General features: G+C 57.1%; 8 protein-coding genes across 8 annotated transcripts; 5 read left to right on the forward strand and 3 right to left on the reverse strand.

Annotated features, from left to right (window-relative positions):
* Nucleotides 1–9: 9 nt before the first annotated feature.
* On the forward strand, nt 10–1,006 carry PHYSODRAFT_512543 (hypothetical protein; the record flags this gene model as incomplete). Its single annotated transcript, XM_009532342.1, has 6 exons — nt 10–82; nt 162–242; nt 320–396; nt 475–555; nt 630–731; nt 791–1,006. 6 exons carry the CDS (start codon nt 10–12, stop codon nt 1,004–1,006), a joined length of 630 nt encoding a protein of 209 aa, XP_009530637.1.
* Nucleotides 1,007–1,066: 60 nt separating this feature from the next.
* PHYSODRAFT_334993 (hypothetical protein) lies at nt 1,067–1,450 on the reverse strand (the record flags this gene model as incomplete). Its single annotated transcript, XM_009532343.1, has 2 exons — nt 1,067–1,240; nt 1,340–1,450. 2 exons carry the CDS (start codon nt 1,448–1,450, stop codon nt 1,067–1,069), a joined length of 285 nt encoding a protein of 94 aa, XP_009530638.1.
* Nucleotides 1,451–1,548: 98 nt separating this feature from the next.
* On the forward strand, nt 1,549–2,183 carry PHYSODRAFT_334994 (hypothetical protein; the record flags this gene model as incomplete). Its single annotated transcript, XM_009532344.1, has 3 exons — nt 1,549–1,758; nt 1,827–1,989; nt 2,062–2,183. The coding sequence occupies 3 exons, from the start codon at nt 1,549–1,551 to the stop codon at nt 2,181–2,183; spliced, it is 495 nt and encodes a 164-aa protein (XP_009530639.1).
* A 167-nt stretch (nt 2,184–2,350) lies between these two features.
* PHYSODRAFT_354953 (hypothetical protein) lies at nt 2,351–3,093 on the reverse strand. The gene is made up of 2 exons (XM_009532345.1): nt 2,488–3,093; nt 2,351–2,413 (listed from the first exon to the last, which is right to left on the reverse strand). The coding sequence occupies exons 1-2, from the start codon at nt 3,059–3,061 to the stop codon at nt 2,364–2,366; spliced, it is 624 nt and encodes a 207-aa protein (XP_009530640.1). The 5' UTR covers nt 3,062–3,093; the 3' UTR covers nt 2,351–2,363.
* A 103-nt stretch (nt 3,094–3,196) lies between these two features.
* PHYSODRAFT_346958 (hypothetical protein) lies at nt 3,197–7,449 on the forward strand. Its single transcript, XM_009532346.1, has 7 exons — nt 3,197–3,308; nt 3,408–3,494; nt 3,563–3,606; nt 4,043–6,490; nt 6,564–6,629; nt 6,698–6,808; nt 6,877–7,449. Exons 1-7 carry the CDS (start codon nt 3,221–3,223, stop codon nt 7,342–7,344), a joined length of 3,312 nt encoding a protein of 1,103 aa, XP_009530641.1. The 5' UTR covers nt 3,197–3,220; the 3' UTR covers nt 7,345–7,449.
* A 68-nt stretch (nt 7,450–7,517) lies between these two features.
* Nucleotides 7,518–8,321, reverse strand: PHYSODRAFT_512799 (hypothetical protein; the record flags this gene model as incomplete). Its single annotated transcript, XM_009532347.1, has 4 exons — nt 7,518–7,583; nt 7,671–7,895; nt 7,966–8,077; nt 8,170–8,321. 4 exons carry the CDS (start codon nt 8,319–8,321, stop codon nt 7,518–7,520), a joined length of 555 nt encoding a protein of 184 aa, XP_009530642.1.
* Nucleotides 8,322–9,495: 1,174 nt separating this feature from the next.
* PHYSODRAFT_381050 (hypothetical protein) lies at nt 9,496–9,906 on the forward strand (the record flags this gene model as incomplete). The annotated part of the gene is made up of 1 exon (XM_009532348.1): nt 9,496–9,906. A coding segment is annotated over one exon (411 nt), but the record flags the coding sequence as incomplete, so codon positions are not given.
* Nucleotides 9,907–11,630: 1,724 nt separating this feature from the next.
* Nucleotides 11,631–12,620, forward strand: PHYSODRAFT_334999 (hypothetical protein; the record flags this gene model as incomplete). Its single annotated transcript, XM_009532349.1, has 2 exons — nt 11,631–12,169; nt 12,248–12,620. The coding sequence occupies 2 exons, from the start codon at nt 11,631–11,633 to the stop codon at nt 12,618–12,620; spliced, it is 912 nt and encodes a 303-aa protein (XP_009530644.1).
* Nucleotides 12,621–18,444: the final 5,824 nt, after the last annotated feature.

Genomic DNA, 18,444 nt, shown 5'->3' on the forward strand with positions numbered 1-18,444 from the left:
CCATCGATCATGAGCTTGAGCTTCGCGGCGGACGAGCGCGTGCTGGAGGCCGTGGCGCAGACCAGCGCGCTGTCGGCGGAGAGTAAGAGCTCCAATGTGTGGGCAATAGACTGGCGATGGGTTGGTGCGTGTGGCTCATTGCGTTGCGTGGCTGGGGGCAGATTTCGCGGCGGTGTGCAAGCTGGCGGTGCGGCTTTTCGGCTCGGAGAAGCAGAGCAAGCGGCGGCTGACGCGCACGGCCTGTAAGTGCAATTGATATAGTTAATGCTAGCCTCCTACATGTACGCAGTGCTGATATACTGCCGCTTCTTGTTTGCAGCGGCGTCCGGATGGGAGACTGAGCAGGTGGAACAGGCGGTGCTCGCCATCGCGAAGATTCTCATGGATGGCGCCAAGGTGGGAGCAAAGCGTGGATGCAGTTGAAGATGAGGTGTTGTCATTGAACGTTAAGGTGCTGGGAAATGTTTATTGCAGGCGGAATTGTCCGAGCAAGCGTTCCGGATGGTGCTGAAGGGGATGACGCTGCCGGAGCAACACGTTGAAGTCCTTGCGCAGGTTTGCATTTGCTGGTCTACCCCGCCACTGCGGTCACAATTCAGGCGACTGAACGCCGTGCGATGTCTCCTTAGATATACGAGGCGCACGCGAAAGACATTCGAGAGTGCGTGTCCAGGGAAACACGAACCAGCGTGCCCCACTATCGCAACTTGGAGTGGCGAATCGACCTCGAGGTAAGCTTTTGGTGGGCATGGCAATTAGAGAGTAAATGTTCTCATCCGCGTTACGACAGCTCGGCACGCGCTTCCACCGCAACAAACCAAAACCCATTGTGACGCTTCGCCTGGACACTGCAACACAATCCAGCAGCTCCAGCGTGCCCCAGCTTCAATCGACGTGTCTTCGCGTAGACTACGACGGTCTCAAACTCATGCAGCGCCAGCTGGAGACCGCGTTGAAAGAGGTCGACTCGGTGCACTGCAGCCGCATCCAGCGATACATGCACTGATACAAACACCTACTCAGTGAAGACAAGTATGAGCGACTTCAACATCACACCAAATTGCTCTCATTTCTCCTTGTTCCGGTCGGCTAGATACTGCTCCTTTGTCTTGGTGAAGGCCGTGACCTGGTCCAGCTGCTGCTTGGACTCGCTCGAGATGCCGTCCTTCTGCAGCAGCAGCTCGGCGAACTTGGCCTGCTTCTTCTTCCTGCTCTCCAGGTCCGGCCTGATCTTCGACTCCTGCATCAAGTAGGGCAGTCAGACCCAGCCAGTCCCACCACTCAACTACTGCAGTCCACACTGCCAGCTCTCTTCTCTCCGGTCTCAGGCCCCACGTACCACGTCGCGACGGATCTCCTCGTCCGACTTCGGGTCCCAGTACGCGTAGCACAGCCCGATGGGAATGCCGAAGCGCAGCGAGTAGTCGATGAGCATCTTGGGCACCTTCATGGCCGCTCGCAGTGAGGCGCTGTATGCAAACTCCAAGCTAAAAATCGAACTTAAGCCGCACCAGCCGCACATTTCGACATCATCAGCAGCACAGCATAATGCGAGCAGCTCTGTTAGTGGCGAGGCAGCTTCAGTGCCGTGCTCTGCGGGCTTCTGCTGCTCGGCGCCTGAGCTCTGCAGCGGCTTCACTGCCTGAAGGTCTTCGTGAGATCAGCAGCGTCCCGCGCACGCCGTCCTGGTCGCTGAAAGAGCTGCACCAGGAGGGAGCAGAGCTCAATGCTGCGGATACCGTGCTGACGGAGGAGAAGGTGCGCTTAAAGTGGTTTGCAGTGGCTGTGCGAGTGTATGGGGGTTGACAATGAGTGTCTGTGATCAGCTGCGTGAGCTGGCGGAGCTGTGCCACCTGCACGTGGAGGACGAGAAGCTCCCTGGACTGCTCAAAGACGTCGAGTCCATTATTCAGTGCACTAAGACCATTCAGGCCATGACTCTCAACGAGAACATCGATGATGTGTACGCGAAGAGCGACTTCGACGCGGGTAAAGTTGTCGATTAAAGTGTTGTATGTAGTGGATCGAGTTGTGGGCTAACTGTTTGAGTCATGGTTGCAGGTGTTGTGGCTCCGCTTCGGGAGGATGTCGTCACGGAAGGAAACTGCGCGGAGCAGGTGCTGGCGAACGCTGCAGAGAAGTCTGGCTACTACTTCAAGGTGCCCAAGGTGCTGCAGGATTAGATGTTTGCGCAAGGCAACGACAACTTAATAGAGGAGAGCGACTGAGCACCGTGCTAGGCAAAAATCTATAGTACTTCAACTACTCGATGTAAATGCACAAGGAAAACAGCCTCCTCCTCCTTCCTATCCCAGAACACTGTGCGTTCGCACAACGCGCGGAGCCTACTAGTACCAGCGAAATCAGTCGTCCGCCTTGAAGACGTTGGCCTTGGCCAAGTACTCCTCCAGGTCTGCAACGCAAACACCACACACAACCAGTTAGTACCAGGCTTCAAGAACACGTCAATGTACCGGATGCACCCACCTTCGACCTTCATATCGATGCCGTTGAGCTTGCGGATGCCCAGGAGCTGGTTCTGCAGCGAGCCCTTGTGGTACATGAAGAGCGTGGGGCAATTCCGGGCCGGCCAGTTCTCGATGCAGGCCTGCGCCTGGATGCTCACGAACTTGACGTCGCGGTGCTTCTTGGCTACCTCGCGCAACACGTGGTCCATGACCTTGCACTCCTCGAGGGCCTCGTCCCAGAGGTAGGCGATGACCCAGTGGTCGTTGCTGCCCTCCGTCACCTCCTTGGTCCACTCGTCCTTGGCGATGGGCTGCACGTCGCCGAACTTGTTGCGCGCGGCCTGCGCCATCATCTGCTGGATGCGGCGCTCGCGGATGCGCGCCAGCTCAGCGTCGTCGTCGTAGTCGTCCTCGAGCTCGTCCAGCTCGTCCAGCGTGGCGTTCTCGCGCGGGTCCACCTGCTCTTCCTCCTCGTGGTCCTCCTCGTCGGGCACCTTGGTCTTGGGCGCGAGGATGCCCTTCTTGATCAGGATGTCCTCCCACTCGGTCGTCTCGCCCGTGGGCGCGTAGTACACGTTGCCGCGGTCGCCCATCGTCGTCGTCGTCGGTCTCTTCGCCTGTGTGTCCGATTCCAAAGTGACGTCGTTCCCTTGGGTATGTCCTATATCCCCCCATAAGTACGATCACACATTTTGCCACGTTTCGTCGTCCACAGTAGCGGCAGGATCCAGAGCCTGAGCCTGTGAGGGACGATGGGCGTGCTGTGGAACTTCGTGCTGACGAGCCTGCTGCTCACGAACGCCGTGTGCATCCTGCACGAGAAGCGGTTCCTGCGTCCGCGTACGTGCTGCGATTGATTGTGGGGGTGAAGTGCTTAGTGTAGGAGTTGGCAGGTTCTGACGAGTTGATGTGGTGGTTGTATGGCTATTTGTGCTGCAGATGGCTGGCACAAGGTGGACTCGTCGCAGGGCATGACCATCAAGAACCAGATCGTGGGCTTCCTCATCGCCGTGCAGTATCTACGCTGTACGTACGCTTGGAGGTCGATATCTGGCGGATTGGAGAAGTGCTGACGTTGTTGTGTTTTGATGCAGTCCCGCTCATGATCATCAACACGCTGATGATTCTGCTCGAGTTGGTCATGGGCTAAGAGCTGCCTATTAACCGTCTAAACAAGCCCCCAGATGAATACAACACAAGAGTTCTTTCATGTGGACCCCCAATGGCGTTGCATCCATTATACTGTATCGTTGCATACTACACCGCTGCCACATCCACTAGCTGTCTCCATTCATATAGTTTCCGTCCACAGCATTCCTTGAAAGCCTCACCCGCGGGCAGCTAGCGTTAAGACCCGCATGACCGTCAATGGCATGCGTGGTATCTCGCAAAAGATTTTGCGGGTCGAAACCCGTTTGCATACAAATCCCGAGTCAAATTCTGTCGACCCGGGTCGAGCCATGTCGTCCCCCCCCAGCAGCGATCCGACTTTAGCTCTTGATTCGCATCGTCTTGATCCGTCGGGAGGCACTCCATCGTCCGCCTAGCTCGCCTGCCTTGCCCGCTTCGCTCAGCTCGCCACCGCCATGTTCGAGAAGAACCTGCAGGACCTGGTGAAGGGCATCCGCTCGGCCAAGGGCGACGTGAGCGTGTACATCTCGCAGGCGCTGCAGGAGATCAAGGCCGAGCTGCGCAGCACCGACCCGTTCGTCAAGGCGCAGGCCGTGCGCAAGCTCACGTACCTGCACATGCTGGGCTACGACATGTGCTGGGCCGCGTTCCACGTGGTGGAGGTCATGAGCTACGAGCGCTTCGCGCACAAGCGCATCGGCTACAACGCGGCCTGCCAGAGCTTCACGCAGTCCACGGACGTGGTGCTGCTGTGCACCAACCTGCTCAAGAAGGAGTTCGGCAGCACGAGCGAGTACGAGGTGGGGCTGGCCATCAACGTGATGGCCAACATCGTGACCACGGACCTTGCGCGCGACCTGCTGGGCGACGTGCTGGCCATGATGGGCTCGCCCAAGCCGTACGTGCGCAAGAAGGCCACGCTCGTGCTGTACAAGATGTTCCTGCGCTACCCGCAGGGCCTGCGGCTATCCTTCGACCGCCTCAAGGAGCGCATGGAGGAGCCCGACGTCACGGTCGTGTCGTGCGCGGTCAACGTCATCTGCGAGCTGGCCAACAAGAAGCCCAAGAACTACCTGGGGCTGGCCCCGCAGTTCTTCCGCCTGCTCACCACGTCCTCCAACAACTGGATGCTCATCAAGGTGGTCAAGTTGTTGGCCAGCCTCGTGCCCGAGGAGCCGCGCCTCGCGCGCAAGCTGCTGGACCCCCTCGCGACCGTGATTCAGAACACGCCGGCCAAGTCGCTGCTCTACGAGTGCATCAGCACGGTCACCACGGCGCTGCTGTACACCAAGAAGAGCGACGGCTCGCAGCCGCGCAACGTGGCGGCCGTCGTGAGGCTCTGTAACGACCACCTGCGCCGCTATATTGAAGACCCGGACCAGAACCTGCGCTACCTAGGTCTCGTGGGCCTCGGCAACCTCATGAAGTCGCACCCGTACGTGGTCACGGAGCACCAGGAGCTGATCGTCGAGTGTCTGGCGGTGGACGATATCACGATCCGCATGCGCGCCCTCGAGCTGCTGTCCGGCATGGTGAACCCGGACAATGCGGCGCCAATTATCCGCGAGCTGATGCGTCAGACGCTGAGCGCCGACGGCGCGTACCGCCACGAGCTCATCACGCACATTCTGCATGTGTGTTCGGTCAACAAGTACGCCAACATCCACGACTTCGACTGGTACATCCACGTGCTGGTGCAGCTCGCTCGCGTGCCGGGCAACACTGCTGCTTCGGTTGACGCCTCACTGTCCTCGCTGGCCCCGTCGTCTGGCAGCATGCTGGGCTCTAGCAGTAGCAGTAACCACAAAATGAAGCCGACGGACGGCGAGCCTGCGAAGCGCTCGCACGGTGTCGAGGTGGCGCGCCAGCTTGTGGATATCGCGGTTCGTGTCAAGAGTGTGCGTAGCGTTATGGTGGACAACATGATTGAGCTGCTAATGGAGAAGGAGGCGCTCAGTGGCCCCGGAGCAGGGACGCTTCAGGAAGTTTACTATGCGGCGGCGTGGATCACGGGCGAGTACGTCATGGAGTTCTTGGACGACGTGGACGATGAAGAGGACGAAGAGGACGAGGACGACGAACGTGAGACCGAGGAGGAGAAACTTCAACGTCTGGAAGATCTCTCGGACGAGATGCTGCAGCCTCGCACGACGACGCTGCCTGGACATGTACAGACTGTGTTTATTCAGGCGCTGCTCAAGATCCTCACAGCTATGGCCGAACGCGCGGATGATGCCACGGTGGAACGTATTGCTACGGTTATTATGGAGCGACTTCCTGCTTTCGTTCAGAGCGAATACATCGAGGTGCAGGAGCGTGCTGTGTGTCTGCAGCAGCTGTTGCTCGCTCTGAGCATGGGCCTTGGTGCCCTGACAGCACAAGAGCGCACTGAGCGCGCGTTCGACGGCAGCGCCTCTCTGGATCCGGCAAAGCGCCTCGACGTGCTCGACTCGTACTTCGCTGAGAGGTTAGCCCCTGTTGGTGTCAAGGCACAGCGCAAGGTTCCGTTGCCAGGTGATCTGGACCTTGACGAGCCTCTGAGCAAGTCGGAGGCCAAGTTCCTCGAGTCGGGCGGTGACGTGTCAGCATTTTCGAGCGAGGATGACCTTGAGGTGTCGTTTGTCAGTCAGGGACATGCAGGTATCGGCGGGGGATACAGTGGCATTGGCGACGATCCCCCAGAGCGGAAGCCTGGGAGCAAGCACCACCGCCACCGCCGGCAAAACGGCGCGTCGTCTTCAGAATCGGAATCCGAATCGGAGTCGGAGAATTCTGCGGACGAGAGAGAAAGGAAGGAGCGCGAGTACGCCCGTGAGCAGGAGCGGTTGCGCAAGGACCCCTTCTACCTGTCTGCTGGTGGGCAAACTTCAACTGATGCTGGAGCCAACGCGGTAAGGATGAGTGTTACGAGGCCGTTGTCACCGAACACGCTGGCTGATGCCTGTGCGTTTGGTGTGCTTATAGGGTTTCGCGGATATGATGGGCGCCTTGGGCTCCGGAGCAAACGGCAAGAAGAAGAAGGCTTCAAAGGTGCGTCGAGTTGTCTGAGAGGCTGATGCAGGCCTTTCACCGTCTAACTTTCGTTTTGCCACTAACAGAAGTCGAAGTCGCGTGATATTCTTGAGGACGAGTTGATGCCCGAAGGCGCACGCTCAAGTGATGAAGACCGTCGTCGTACTCGCAAGAAGCGTGAATCAGTGGGCGAAGATGTACGTATCCATTCGCAAAATAGTGCTACAATGGTTCATCAATTGATCCACATATTGTGATCATTCAGGAAACCGATTTGGCTGCCGTGGACTTGAGTATCCCTCTGGGTGAGAACGAGAAGGTTCCCACCGATCAGTGGTTCCATCGCCAGACGCCTGCCTCAAAGCCAGCAGATGACGAGAAGAAATCTAAGAAGAAGAGTTCCAAGCACAAGAAGTCTTCCAGGGGTGAGGACGACGGCAAGAAGAAAAAGAAGAAGGAGTCGTCGTCCAAGAGCTCCAAGTCCAAGAAGCCATCGCGGAAACAAGAGGACTTGCTAATCGGCGGCTTTAGTGACGAGGAGCAGGAGCCTGTTGAAGCGCCTCAGGAAAGCCGTCACAAGCACCGGAGCTCATCTACGAAGAAGAGCAAGAAGAGCAGCTCGAGCAAGAATGGTGGCGATGTCGAGAAGACAAAGAAGAAGAGGAAGGACAAGGAGCACAAGAGCTCAAAACGTCAGGAGGCGCCGCCAGCAGAACCGCTTCTGCTCTTTTAGATGACCGGCCGGCCACCTCTTCGTTTGCAGGTACATACCATCTCTTTGGTGAGGTCGAAACTCAGCTGGAGACATGAGACGGACCGAGAGAGGAGAACAAAATGACAAATAGGTGATGAATTTCTTCAGGTGGTCTATGGAGTGCTGGGCTAATGTCTTCCATGACGAAAAGCTTACTTCTTGTGCTTAGCCTTCTTGGACTTGTGGTGCTTCTCGTGCTTGTCGGACGAGTGTTTCTTCTTGCGCTTCTCCACGACGGGCGACGCGGTGTCCGGCTCGGCAGCCTTCTCCTGTGGTACCGGCGAGGCGTCCGGACGCTCCTCCACGAGCGAGAAGCAGCGCGAGAACGGCTTGCCCAGCACAAAGCGAGCGCGGTCCGAAGCAAGCGGCAGCGCGTTCACGAGCTGGTCCGTCAGCATGCGGTCCTCGCTCTGCAGCAGGAACTTCTTGTTGGCCTCTCCGGCCGTGACCTTAGCCAGCACCTCGCCGGGCGCCGCCGCCTTGCCTTCATCCACCTTGATCGTCACGTTGGCGAGCACCGACGCGTCGAGCTGCAGTATGAAAGGCGTCAGTCAGTCGCACACTTGCCACCAATGTAGAAGGTTGCCACGACCAACGTACGTTCTTAGGCAGCTTAAAGAACCAGAGCTCCTGTTCGTTGTTGATCACGGCTTCACGGGTGACGGCCGCGCTGCCCTTGACGCTCTCGAAGCCAGGTGGGATCTCGAACTCTCTGCATCCCAAGTCAAGTCAAGTAAGTACGTGTTGTGTGACGCAAGTCGAAAATAATGAGTGACGCTGGGAAACACGCGGATGCCCACGTACTCGTCGGATTCCTCATCGGAGCTGGACTCCTCTCCCTCCTCGGCTGACTGCGTCGGCGTCTGCTGCTCCTGTTCGTCGTCCGAGGACGCGGCCGAGGAGCTCTCGTCGTCATCGTGCGACTTGCTCAGGTTCAATCGCTTCGCGGGCGCCATACTTGGTTTCTGACTGTGGGACTTGGATGGGGAGGATTGCTAGCGTCTGGAGCTGCTGGTGACGTGCAGAAGCTCTCGGTAACGGTGGAGCAGACGCCGGAAGAGCGAGATAAGTACTTGTCGCTTGGTGGTGCGTCTGGCGATGCAAAATGACTGGAGGCAGTCAATCCGTTGATTTTTTACTGTGAAAATCAGGGTTTGGTGAGATATTCAAATTTAACTGTAGCCATCTTGCGCACTCTGACTTTGCATGATCATACGGAAACCAAGTGTACAATATTTGTGTTGAAGCGAATGTACAGTATTTTTTAAAATACTGTAGGATAAGTAGTATTTGGCCGGACACCCGTGATTTTTTTCTTACCATTTGAGGCTCATCGACCTATTTACATCCAATCATCGTTGGTTAGGGCTAGGTTTATTCCGTTCCAACTTATTTCCGGAATCGTCCGGAATTTCCTTCTTCGCGCAAATAAGTAACCATACAAAACTAAAGATGTTTCTCGTACTTACTCGATAAGTGTAAAACCAGCCGGATGTAGCCACTTCCAAGCTGCTCGACACCGTAGCTGGAAGGTCAAGACTGACTCCAACAACCCAACAAGCGCAGAACGCTGTCGGTAGTAAAGTAAATGAAAGACAGAATAGAAGCTCGGTGGTCAAGTAAATAAATAAATGAAATAATGATGGGTTATCTACCCTTCCGCAGAGTGAGTCCGGGACCCGGTCTCTTGTCGATAGGTATCCAGTCGAAGACCCCAGGCAAATAACAGCCATTGCCCCTTTTTAGCCAATAATAGGTCAGTAGCACGCGCAAGTCCTTTCACAGCTCATTGTCTCAGAAGTCTCCCTCAACCTCCCTCGTCGCTCAAGAAACAACATGCGCTGCCACAGAGGCTTCTGGGCCTACGCAGGCGACAAAGTCACCGACATCTCGGACAGCGCTGCACGCTTCGCGCATGAACAAGCCTCTCAAGCGGAGCCAGGTGCCAACAAGGCGGCCACGAATTGGCTGCGAACGCGGGCTGGAAGGGCTCTGAAGAAGCGCTGGGAGGGGGAGACAGCGGAGATTCGGCAGGATTACGTACAGAAGAACCCTGACGCTACCTTTTCGCTGGACGACAACCCGCTGGGCTTCGCGGATGGCCGGCAGGATCTCCGGCGCTATCCTCGAATGGTGCGAGCCGACATCGCTACGCCTGTGGTACTGCAGGAAGAGGCTCCGGTAGCACCAGCTACGACACGCGCACCCGTCGACACTCAGTGTCGAGAACAAGTTGATGAGTTTAAGAGCTACCAGGACGAGTTGCTGCGGGCTGCGTTCGTGGCCGAAGTGACAGCGCTTGCGCACGCAGTCCGAGCGAACGACGTTAGCCGAGTTGCGTCACGTTCGGTGGCAGTAGTAGAATGTATGGGCGCCCAAATTGCAGCAAGTTTATCCCCCGATTCAAGAGCTCGTGTTGTGGGAATCATCCGTGACGTGACAGCGTATATGCAAGCTGCACGAACACAGCTGACTATGCACTTTGATGAAGAGGCGGATGGCGCGCTTCATGAAACGCAGACTAGCGCAGCTGCCGCTAACTCAGCACTGAGCAACTACGTGCGTGATACCATTCAAGTTAACCCAGACTTCAAGGCCATGCACGAGGGCAGGGAAAACTACACGACCAGCAGCACCAATAACTTGCAGGAGTTATATTGGCTAGGAAAAGTACCCTCGGTGCGAACTTTGCAAGCTAGTCCAGGCTCGCCTGCTGTGTCAAGTGATGCGTCGGCTACATCAACTACGGTGTATCAGGCAGGGGCGTCTGTCGAGAGACTCAATGGATCGGTTGCTGAGGGCGCAGCTAATAGCAGCAACGATGCTCAGATATCACCCTCGGCTCAAGCAAAACCTACCACTATTACCTCTCGCAAACGCCCCCGGTTGCTCGAAGGAAAGCAGCGATCCGCCACGACAAATTCAAAGCCACACGCAACCAGCGGAAAAGAGCAACCGGCTGGTAATGCGGCAGATGATGAAGATAGCGCGTATGAGCCAAGCAATGCAGAGGAAAGTGACGTGGATGATGACGATGTGGACCCCCCGAATCGGTTTTTCAGAAAGCGCGTGTCAAAAAATGATCCTGTGGGTTAGGAACACCAGATTTCGCGCGACCAACTCGGCTGGAGTGGTACACTGTACCGGTAGCCGAGCTCAGCCGAGCTCAGCCGAGTTCACCAACTTATCCGGACACCTTATCCGGCTCAGCCGAGTTCGAAGAATTGTCCGGATAGCTCATCTGGACCAGCCGAGCTCAAGCGTCGCCGAGCTCAGCGAAGAGTCGGCCGAGATCCATAACCGCCCACTTTCATTTGGTATTTGTATAGGAGCTTAGGAATAGTGGAGGTGCCCCTTCAGGGCGCCCGACAGAGATAACAAACAACAGAGCAGAATTTTCTAGGCCTAAAGCACGTGTACACGTTCCGGTAAGTCCCTGCACGGGGCCGGATAATGTCTGCTGCCGGTACCCGAGAGGCATAGCTTGTAGGGTACTCGGCTGGCAGCGCCAAGAGATTAAGGTCGGCCCGGGTTGGGCGCGAGTCTCGCCAAGCGCGAAGGAAAAGTCTCGCCACCGCTGCGAGCCGGTGTTCCCGTACGTCCCGGGCACTGATTGCTGAGTCGAGAAGCCTTTGCTCTCGGCGACCTGTAAAAGCGCTCCGTGCGCCGTCGTCCATCCTTTGGTGGAGGGTGTAGTGGGCCTACTTTGGCTCACTACTTTAGCTTACACGTGTGCGCGTGTATGTGAGGAAGCGTAGCTTAGTTTAAATTAGAGTTAATTATACTCGGGCCACCGAGTATAGATTAATCTAAATAAACGATCCAAATAATGTTTTTGGGTTAAAATGATAACTGCTATTTTTGTTTTATGTTTCTGACTTCCTCTAAATGTAATATTCTAAGATAGGAATCTGCCAACGGCTGGTTGGCAAAATTCCAATGCTATGCATGTCGCTCATTGGCTAAGTAAGAGATGCTGCTCTTAGCCAATAGGAATCCAAAGTCTCTATGGACCACCCGTCGTGGTGGTCGTAAATGTATGTAGCCTTTGGTGTTTCTACACCAAGGTCGAGAAAGTCTTTCGAACCTCTAACAGACGTCGTATCTGTTAGAGTTACAAGTGACTGTAGCCACTTGTGCGTGTTACCCTGTTACACCATCCCCCCCTCAAGGTTAGACGCGCCGAGTCACGGCACGTCAATCAGGAAATTGACCATTCGTCAATTCTTCACGTTGGGAGAAAGAAAACTCGAGCTCATTCCGCAATGAGCTCGCCGCAGAAGAAGACCGCCGCCGCAACAGAGGGTAACCTCTCTGTTGCTCAATACCATGAGCGCCAGCAGGCAAAGCGCGACGCGCTCGCTGCAAAGGCCGCGTCGGGGACAACTCAGTCGGAGATTGTTCTCGAAGGTTCCTCTGTAGTCAACGACGCCGTTGACTATGGGAGTGACGACGAAGAGATGGAAGAGGGCGAGGCCTCTTCCAACAAGCGCAAGGAGTCTATCGACAGTGATAGTCTCGACCCGCATGCCGGGTCGAGACGCCCTCGTGAAGGAGACGACTCGGACGCTTCGAGCTCGAAGCGTTCGCGCGGCGAGAGCGAAACTCCGCTCTCCGCTGCTGGGGCTTTAAGCTCCCCGCGTGAGGTGTCGTCTTCAAGTTTTCCGCGCGCTGCTCAGGCAGCGCGCGATCCGTGGACGCCGTCTGCGTCAGAGATCGCAGACCGTGTGGGCAACACCGTGCCTCCAAATGAAATTCCGCTGTACGTATGCAGCGGGATCCACGATGATGCTGTGGCGGAGGAGTAGCACTTTGATCCGTTAACGAATCAAAGGCGCGATTACTATATCGGACTCTTTCACGAGCTCCGATACTTCTCCAGCAAGAAGACCTCTTCTCGCAGCAAAGTGCCTAAGTGGCAGGCACTTTGTCAAAGTTGGAATGCTTTTGTTGAGAACTTCAAGAAGAAGCCGGCTGCTTACCGTGAGCGGGTTAAGCATGCCCGTGAGCGCTTCGAGACATTCTCGACGCGCGGGAGGCTGGAGCAGCTCCACAGATCCTCTGTGGACGCTGGTATTCCGTGCGCTGTGCCCGAAGGCCATCAGTGCACGTTGTGTCTTCCGGGTGCGGTGCGCTTGAGCGACCGCGACCTAAACCGGTACACGACGATTCGTGTACCTGAGAGTCTCAAGGATCTCCGTGCCAAGTTCTTGGCACGCGAGGAACGCGACGATCGTGGGACCTCGGGCGAGTAGGGGACCACAGCGCTCGCACTACCTTCGTGTCGGCAGTGTGTGGTGAGCTTCGTATGCCCTCACCATTTCCGGAACGTCCTGCAGGAGGACGTCCCGTGGCTCCCATGTATCTTGGTGGGGCGGAAACCCTCTCCAACGAATACGATAACGAACCGGCTGCCGGTTCGTTTTCGGGATACTATGGTTCACAATACGCTCAACAATCCAGCGTGTTGAGCCGCAGGCGTCGCGGATCGGAGGCGGCGGTGGTGGGAACACGCCCCGGGTATGGTCAACCAGGGGTTGACCTTGGCCCGACGCTCGAGGAGCGGGTCGCTGCTGTGGAACAGCATCAGATCCGGGAGTTCGCCGCTCTGATGCAGGCGGTGGCGATCCTGAGGGCTCAAGTCGCTCAGGCCTCGCAGACCGCGTCGGACATCTCTGTCGTCGTGGGAGGTTGCGTCGCACGCTTGGCCCAGCGCGTTTACGCGCTGGAGCAGAGGTTCGCTCCCGCTGGGGCTTCCGCTTCGGGCCAGCCGAGCTAGGTGGCTCGTGCGGCAGGTATGGCTTAAGCCGCCCGACGTAAAAGGTCGGATGGAGGCGCATGCTAGATGGAATATCTAGCGTGTAGGCGTTGCCATGCCGTGCCAACACCGTGAACGGCCCAATGAAGCGCGGAGCGAGCTTGCTCGCCCCGAAGTCGGAAACTGCATGTTTAGGCAGGTTTTGAGTTGCTAACAAAACCAATGAACCCTTCTTGAATTCATTAGTGTTGCCCCTACCAACATTGTCTGCGTTCAGCTTCTGTCGGTCGACAGAAGCTGCGATAGCGTCTTGGACAAACCGAATGACGGCTTGTCTGCGCTGCACGAATTTGATTGCGTCCGAGCTGAACTCGTTCAGCTCGTTTCTAGCAGTAGGCCCGGCCTCTGCGTTCGTCTTCGCGGTGTCTGTGCCCTGCACAGACCCGTTCTTCTTCTTCTTCTTGCTCTTGTCGACGTCTGTGCCCTGCACAGACGCGTGCTTCTTCTTCTTGTTGCGCGTAGTCGCGGCTGGCACTGTGCAAGTGTTAGCGGCATTCTGCGACTGCTGCGTTGCAGTCGTAGATCCTCCCCCACTTAAGGAAGGAGCCACCATCCCGAGTAGACTCGGGAGGCGTGGGTGCCTGATGGCATTCACGTAGAACGGTGTATACCCGGTCGAGGCATGCACCGAGTTGTTGGTGGCGAACTCTGCCATCGGCAGGCACTCGCTCCAGTGTTGGAACGAGTAAGCGTAGCTCTTAAGCACGTCTACGAGCACGCGGTTCACGCGCTCGGTCTGCCCGTCCGTCTGCGGATGATCCGCAGTCGACATCGAAAGTTGACTCCCAAGAAGTGTAAACACTTCTTGCCAAAGGTGTGCACTGAAGCGCGGGACTCGATCCGACACAATGTCGATCGGCATGCCATGGCGTTTAAACACCATGTCAACGAACAGACGCGCCGTCTGCTTCGCAGTCACTTCAGCGGGTACCGCAGCAAGATGTACCATCTTGCTGAAGCGGTCAACAAAGACCACAACGCCCGTGTTCCCCTGGCTGTCCGGGGGAAGACCGAACACGAAGTCCAAAGACATGGACTGCCAACACTCCCGTGGAGTTGGTAGTGACTGCAAGGGAGCCTGCGCGAAAGGCGCAGGCTTCACACGTTGACAAACCTCGCAAGCACGGACGTACTTGCGCACCCATTTGTACTGGTGGGCCCAGTAGAAGTCTCGCGTGAGAAGAAGGTACGTCTTCTCACGGCCCGGATGCCCCGCAGTCGGTACATCGTGATACTCGTACATGATCCTGAGTCGCAGGTCATGGTCATTGGGCACGACAACGCGGTCCGCGTTGTCGTCGACTGCACTGTAGAGTAACAACCCGTCGTGCACCCGATAACGGTGTGCACGAGCACGAAGATGCTTCGGCAGCTTCTGACGAGCTTGGTCAGAAGGCGCTGAGCCGTAGGCCAGCAAGAGCTTCGCGTCCTCGTCGTGCGCGAACGCGACCTTCACGTCGTCCAACAGTGATGACGTCGGGGTGCTCGATCGCATGGCGTCAATGGCATTGACGTCGGCATCAGTCGTGGCGTAGTCAGGTCGATGCGAGAGCGCGTCGGCCACCACATTGAGTCTTCCGGGTTTGTACTCAACCCGGAAGTTATACTCTGCGAAGAATGAGAGCCATCTCGCCATCCGTTGCGAGATGTGCGGCGACTTCACAGCCGTCCGCAACGACGCGTGGTCCGTATAGACCACGAACGGTTTGCTTCCGAGTAGATACACTCCGAACTTCGCGAGTGCGTACTTCATGGCAAGGAGCTCCTTGTCATGTACCGGGTAGTTGCGCTCAGCTGGCTTCAGCTGACGCGATTGGTAGTAGACGACACGATCACGACCCTCGTGATCGTGCTGCATCAACGCACATCCGATTGCGAAGTCGGATGCGTCACACACAACGTGGAACGGGCGATCTGGGTTGGCCACCGCCAAGATCGGCGCCTCAGTCAAGTCCCGCTTGACTGCATCGAAGGCCTACTGACACTCAGCAGTCCAAACCCACTCGGCGTCCTTCTTCAGGAGCTGTGACAGCGGGCGTATCAAGCCCGCGTAGTCCTTCACGTACTTGCACAAGTACGTGGCCAAGCCAAGGAACTGCCGAAGTTCCTTGACGTTCGACGGCGTCGGCCACTCATTGATCACTCTGACCTTCTCAGGGTCAGGACGGACACCGTTCTTCCCAACGAGCCACCCGAGCACGGGTATCTCGCTCGCCCCGAAGATGCACTTCTTCAGGTTCGCATAGAGCTTGTGCTTGCGTATGAGCGCAAGCAGCTTCCGGAGATGGACCTTGTGCATCTCAACATCGCTCATCCCGTCCGCAGCCCGGCTGTGGACGAACACATCGTCGAAGTAGCTCGGTGCGAAGTCGCGCACCGAGCGCAACAAGTGCGTCACGCACCTGTTGAAGGTCGCAGGGGCGTTCTTCAGACCCTGCGGCATCACTAGCCACTCCCAGAGCATGCCGCTCGGCGTGCTCATAGCCGTGAGAGGGATATCGCTCTCACGCATTAGGATCTGATAGAACCCATCGCGCAGATCAAGAGCACTGTAGATAGTGCTCCTGGCCATCGAATCGATGATAACATCTTTTCGAGGTATCGGCGTCTGCGCCGGTATCGTCGCATCGTTCAGCTTGTTATACGCATGAACGATGCTCCAGCCGCCCTGTGCGGGGATTTCGATTCCCGCACTTGTCCAGCTTTGCGACGACTTTCGAAGAAGTCGTCGATCGCTTTGACCTGCTCTCGCGGCAGTGGCCACTACCGCGTGACACAGTACTTCGTGCCCGGCACGAGATCAATCTCGTGCTGGATTCCCTTGTCCTGCGGAAGCTCCGCAGGAATCTCTTCCGGAAGTACGTCCGCGTACTCCCGTAAGATCTCGTAGTAGGGACTCGTTTTCAACGAGTCCCAGCTCTGCTCTTCAAAGCGCTCCTTCTTCGTCTTCGCACTGAGAGTGTCCTCGCTCTCAGTGGTGGTCTCCATGAAGAACTGCCTCAGTTCTTCATTCTCGCTCTTCGTTCTCTCGGCGTCCGAGAGAATGCATATTTGCTCGATGCGTCCATCGTGCAAGTCACGCGCGAAGCGCTTCCAGCTCATGACTGGAAGCGAAGTCAACTCCGACGCTTGCGTCGGAGGGTTAGCGAGAGTCATCTCCCTGTACCGGAACCCGGCACAGGTACGCGTCAAGACGTTCAACGTCTCGACGTCCGGCTTCTCAGCCTCCGTCTGCCCGGCAGACATTCCTTGTAGCGTCTCGGCCCCAGGCCGAGACTTGCGCAGCGATCTTCGCATGCGCCGTCTTCTTGTTTTGCGGAGCCCGGCTCCGCTTCGTTCTTGACCTCGTCCAGGCCCAGCCGTGGGCGGGTGTTCTTCTTTAGTACCGCCGGCGGGTTCATCCCGCGGGCGAGCGACTTCAAGCCCGGCTTGGTCGCCCGGCGCTTCGTCGTACAGCCCGGCTGCACGACAGCATGCAAGTTTTTCCGGTGCGGAACGTTTGCAACCGTCCGCACCGCCTGCAGCGTCGGCTCCCGGAGCCGACACGCCATCTTCACCTCGACGCCTGTTATTGGCGGAGTCCTCCATTACGGAGGGTGCGTCGGCTCCCCGAGCCGACGAATCAAATTTGTCCATGCTATCGACTCCCGGAGTCGATGCGACTTCAATACCTCGACGCCAACCATTGGCGGAGACCCCCATTACGGAGGGTGCGTCGGCTCCCCGAGCCGACGAATCAAATTCGCCCAAGCCATCGACTCCTGGAGTCGACGACGTTACGTCACCTTGGCTCTAATTATTGGCCAGACCTGATCCAATCAGATTCGCGTCAGCCTCCACGGCTGAGGAGTGTGACTCGCCTGCGTCATCCGTGCCCCTTCAGGCCGGAGACTCTTCCTGATTCGCTGAAAAGCGGGTGTCGACCTCCGAGGTCAACACATTTCCTTCATTAGCTGTCGGCGGCAACGCCGACGCTAGCTGCTCTTGCGCGCGTGCTCGCGCGCGCCCAGGGCGCTCCGGGACAGCGGCATTGGGCGCTGTCTCGAGTGGGGAGTCGCGCGCACCTGTCGGTGCGTGCGTAGCGGCAACAGGGCCATCGCTCACTGTTCCGCTGTCGCGACCGAAGCGCACTCTCGTGCGCTTCTCCCAATCGATGACCGGATCATGCCGTGCAAGCCACGGCATGCCCAATACAATGTCAAACTTATCGTCCAGATCCAGGACGATAAAGGTCTCGACAAACTCTTGATCTTCATACGTGAAGCGCACGCGTACCATGCGCTTCTCGGTCTTCACGACGGCACCCGTTGCCAGTCGTACTTCCAACATACTTCGAGGTATCTTTAAATCCTCGAAGTCAAGCCTTGATAGACTTCGCAGTCGAACAAAGTTCTTCGACGCGCCAGAATCTACCAAAGCACGGAGAGAGCCGCTTGCTCTCATCGAGTTCACATTCAGGATGACAAGGTCAGGCTTGTCATCTTGGTTCTTGCAGTGAGGATAAGCCTCACTGGGGGCTGCAGTCCTCAGTGTCGCGTGTCCAAGGTCGACACGCGGAACTGCATTACCAGTTGGGCGCCCCGCGCCTACTGGCGTCCAGCGTTTTTTGTTTGGTTGCGACGGTGCCCGGCACCGCCGCGATAACCACCCTGCTGGTGCACGGGGGCCGTGCACTCCCGAGCAAAGTGACCGATTCTACCGCATCGGTAGCATCGCACATTGTTTCCTTGCGACTGCTGGGGTCCAGCAGTTGCAGCACTCGAGAGGTCCATGGGTTCTGGGCCTCCCGTCCTCACTACCGGGCGTGGCTGTGGCCTCGGCACATGTGCATGCAGCTTAGCCTGCCGCAGGCTAAACTCCTCCTGCATTGCAAGAGTAATAGCAGCTTCGAGAGTTCTCGTGTACTCACGGAAGAGATAGGTCTTCACAGGCCCATCTCTCAGTCCCTTCATGAATGTGACGACCTTGGTCGCCTCGTCGATCGGATTGGTCACGATGTTCGAGACCAAGTACCGTGCTCTCTGAGCGTAAGCATGGACATCATGCTTGCCCTGCTGCAGGTCGAGGAACCCCGCCCTCGACCGGAACTCGTTTCGCGGTGGCTCAAACGCTTGTCTGAGCTCTTCCTTCAAACCCTCGTACGTGCTAAAGCACGTAGGATCCGAGAGTCGGCGTTCATACGCCCAACTTCTTGCACGTCCGCCAAGACATGACATGGCGAACGCGACCTTCGACAACGGGTCGACGATGCGTCGAGCCGC

This window comes from Phytophthora sojae (genome assembly GCF_000149755.1).
Source record: "Phytophthora sojae unplaced genomic scaffold PHYSOscaffold_6, whole genome shotgun sequence".
Taxonomy (NCBI): Eukaryota; Oomycota; class Peronosporomycetes; order Peronosporales; family Peronosporaceae; genus Phytophthora; species Phytophthora sojae.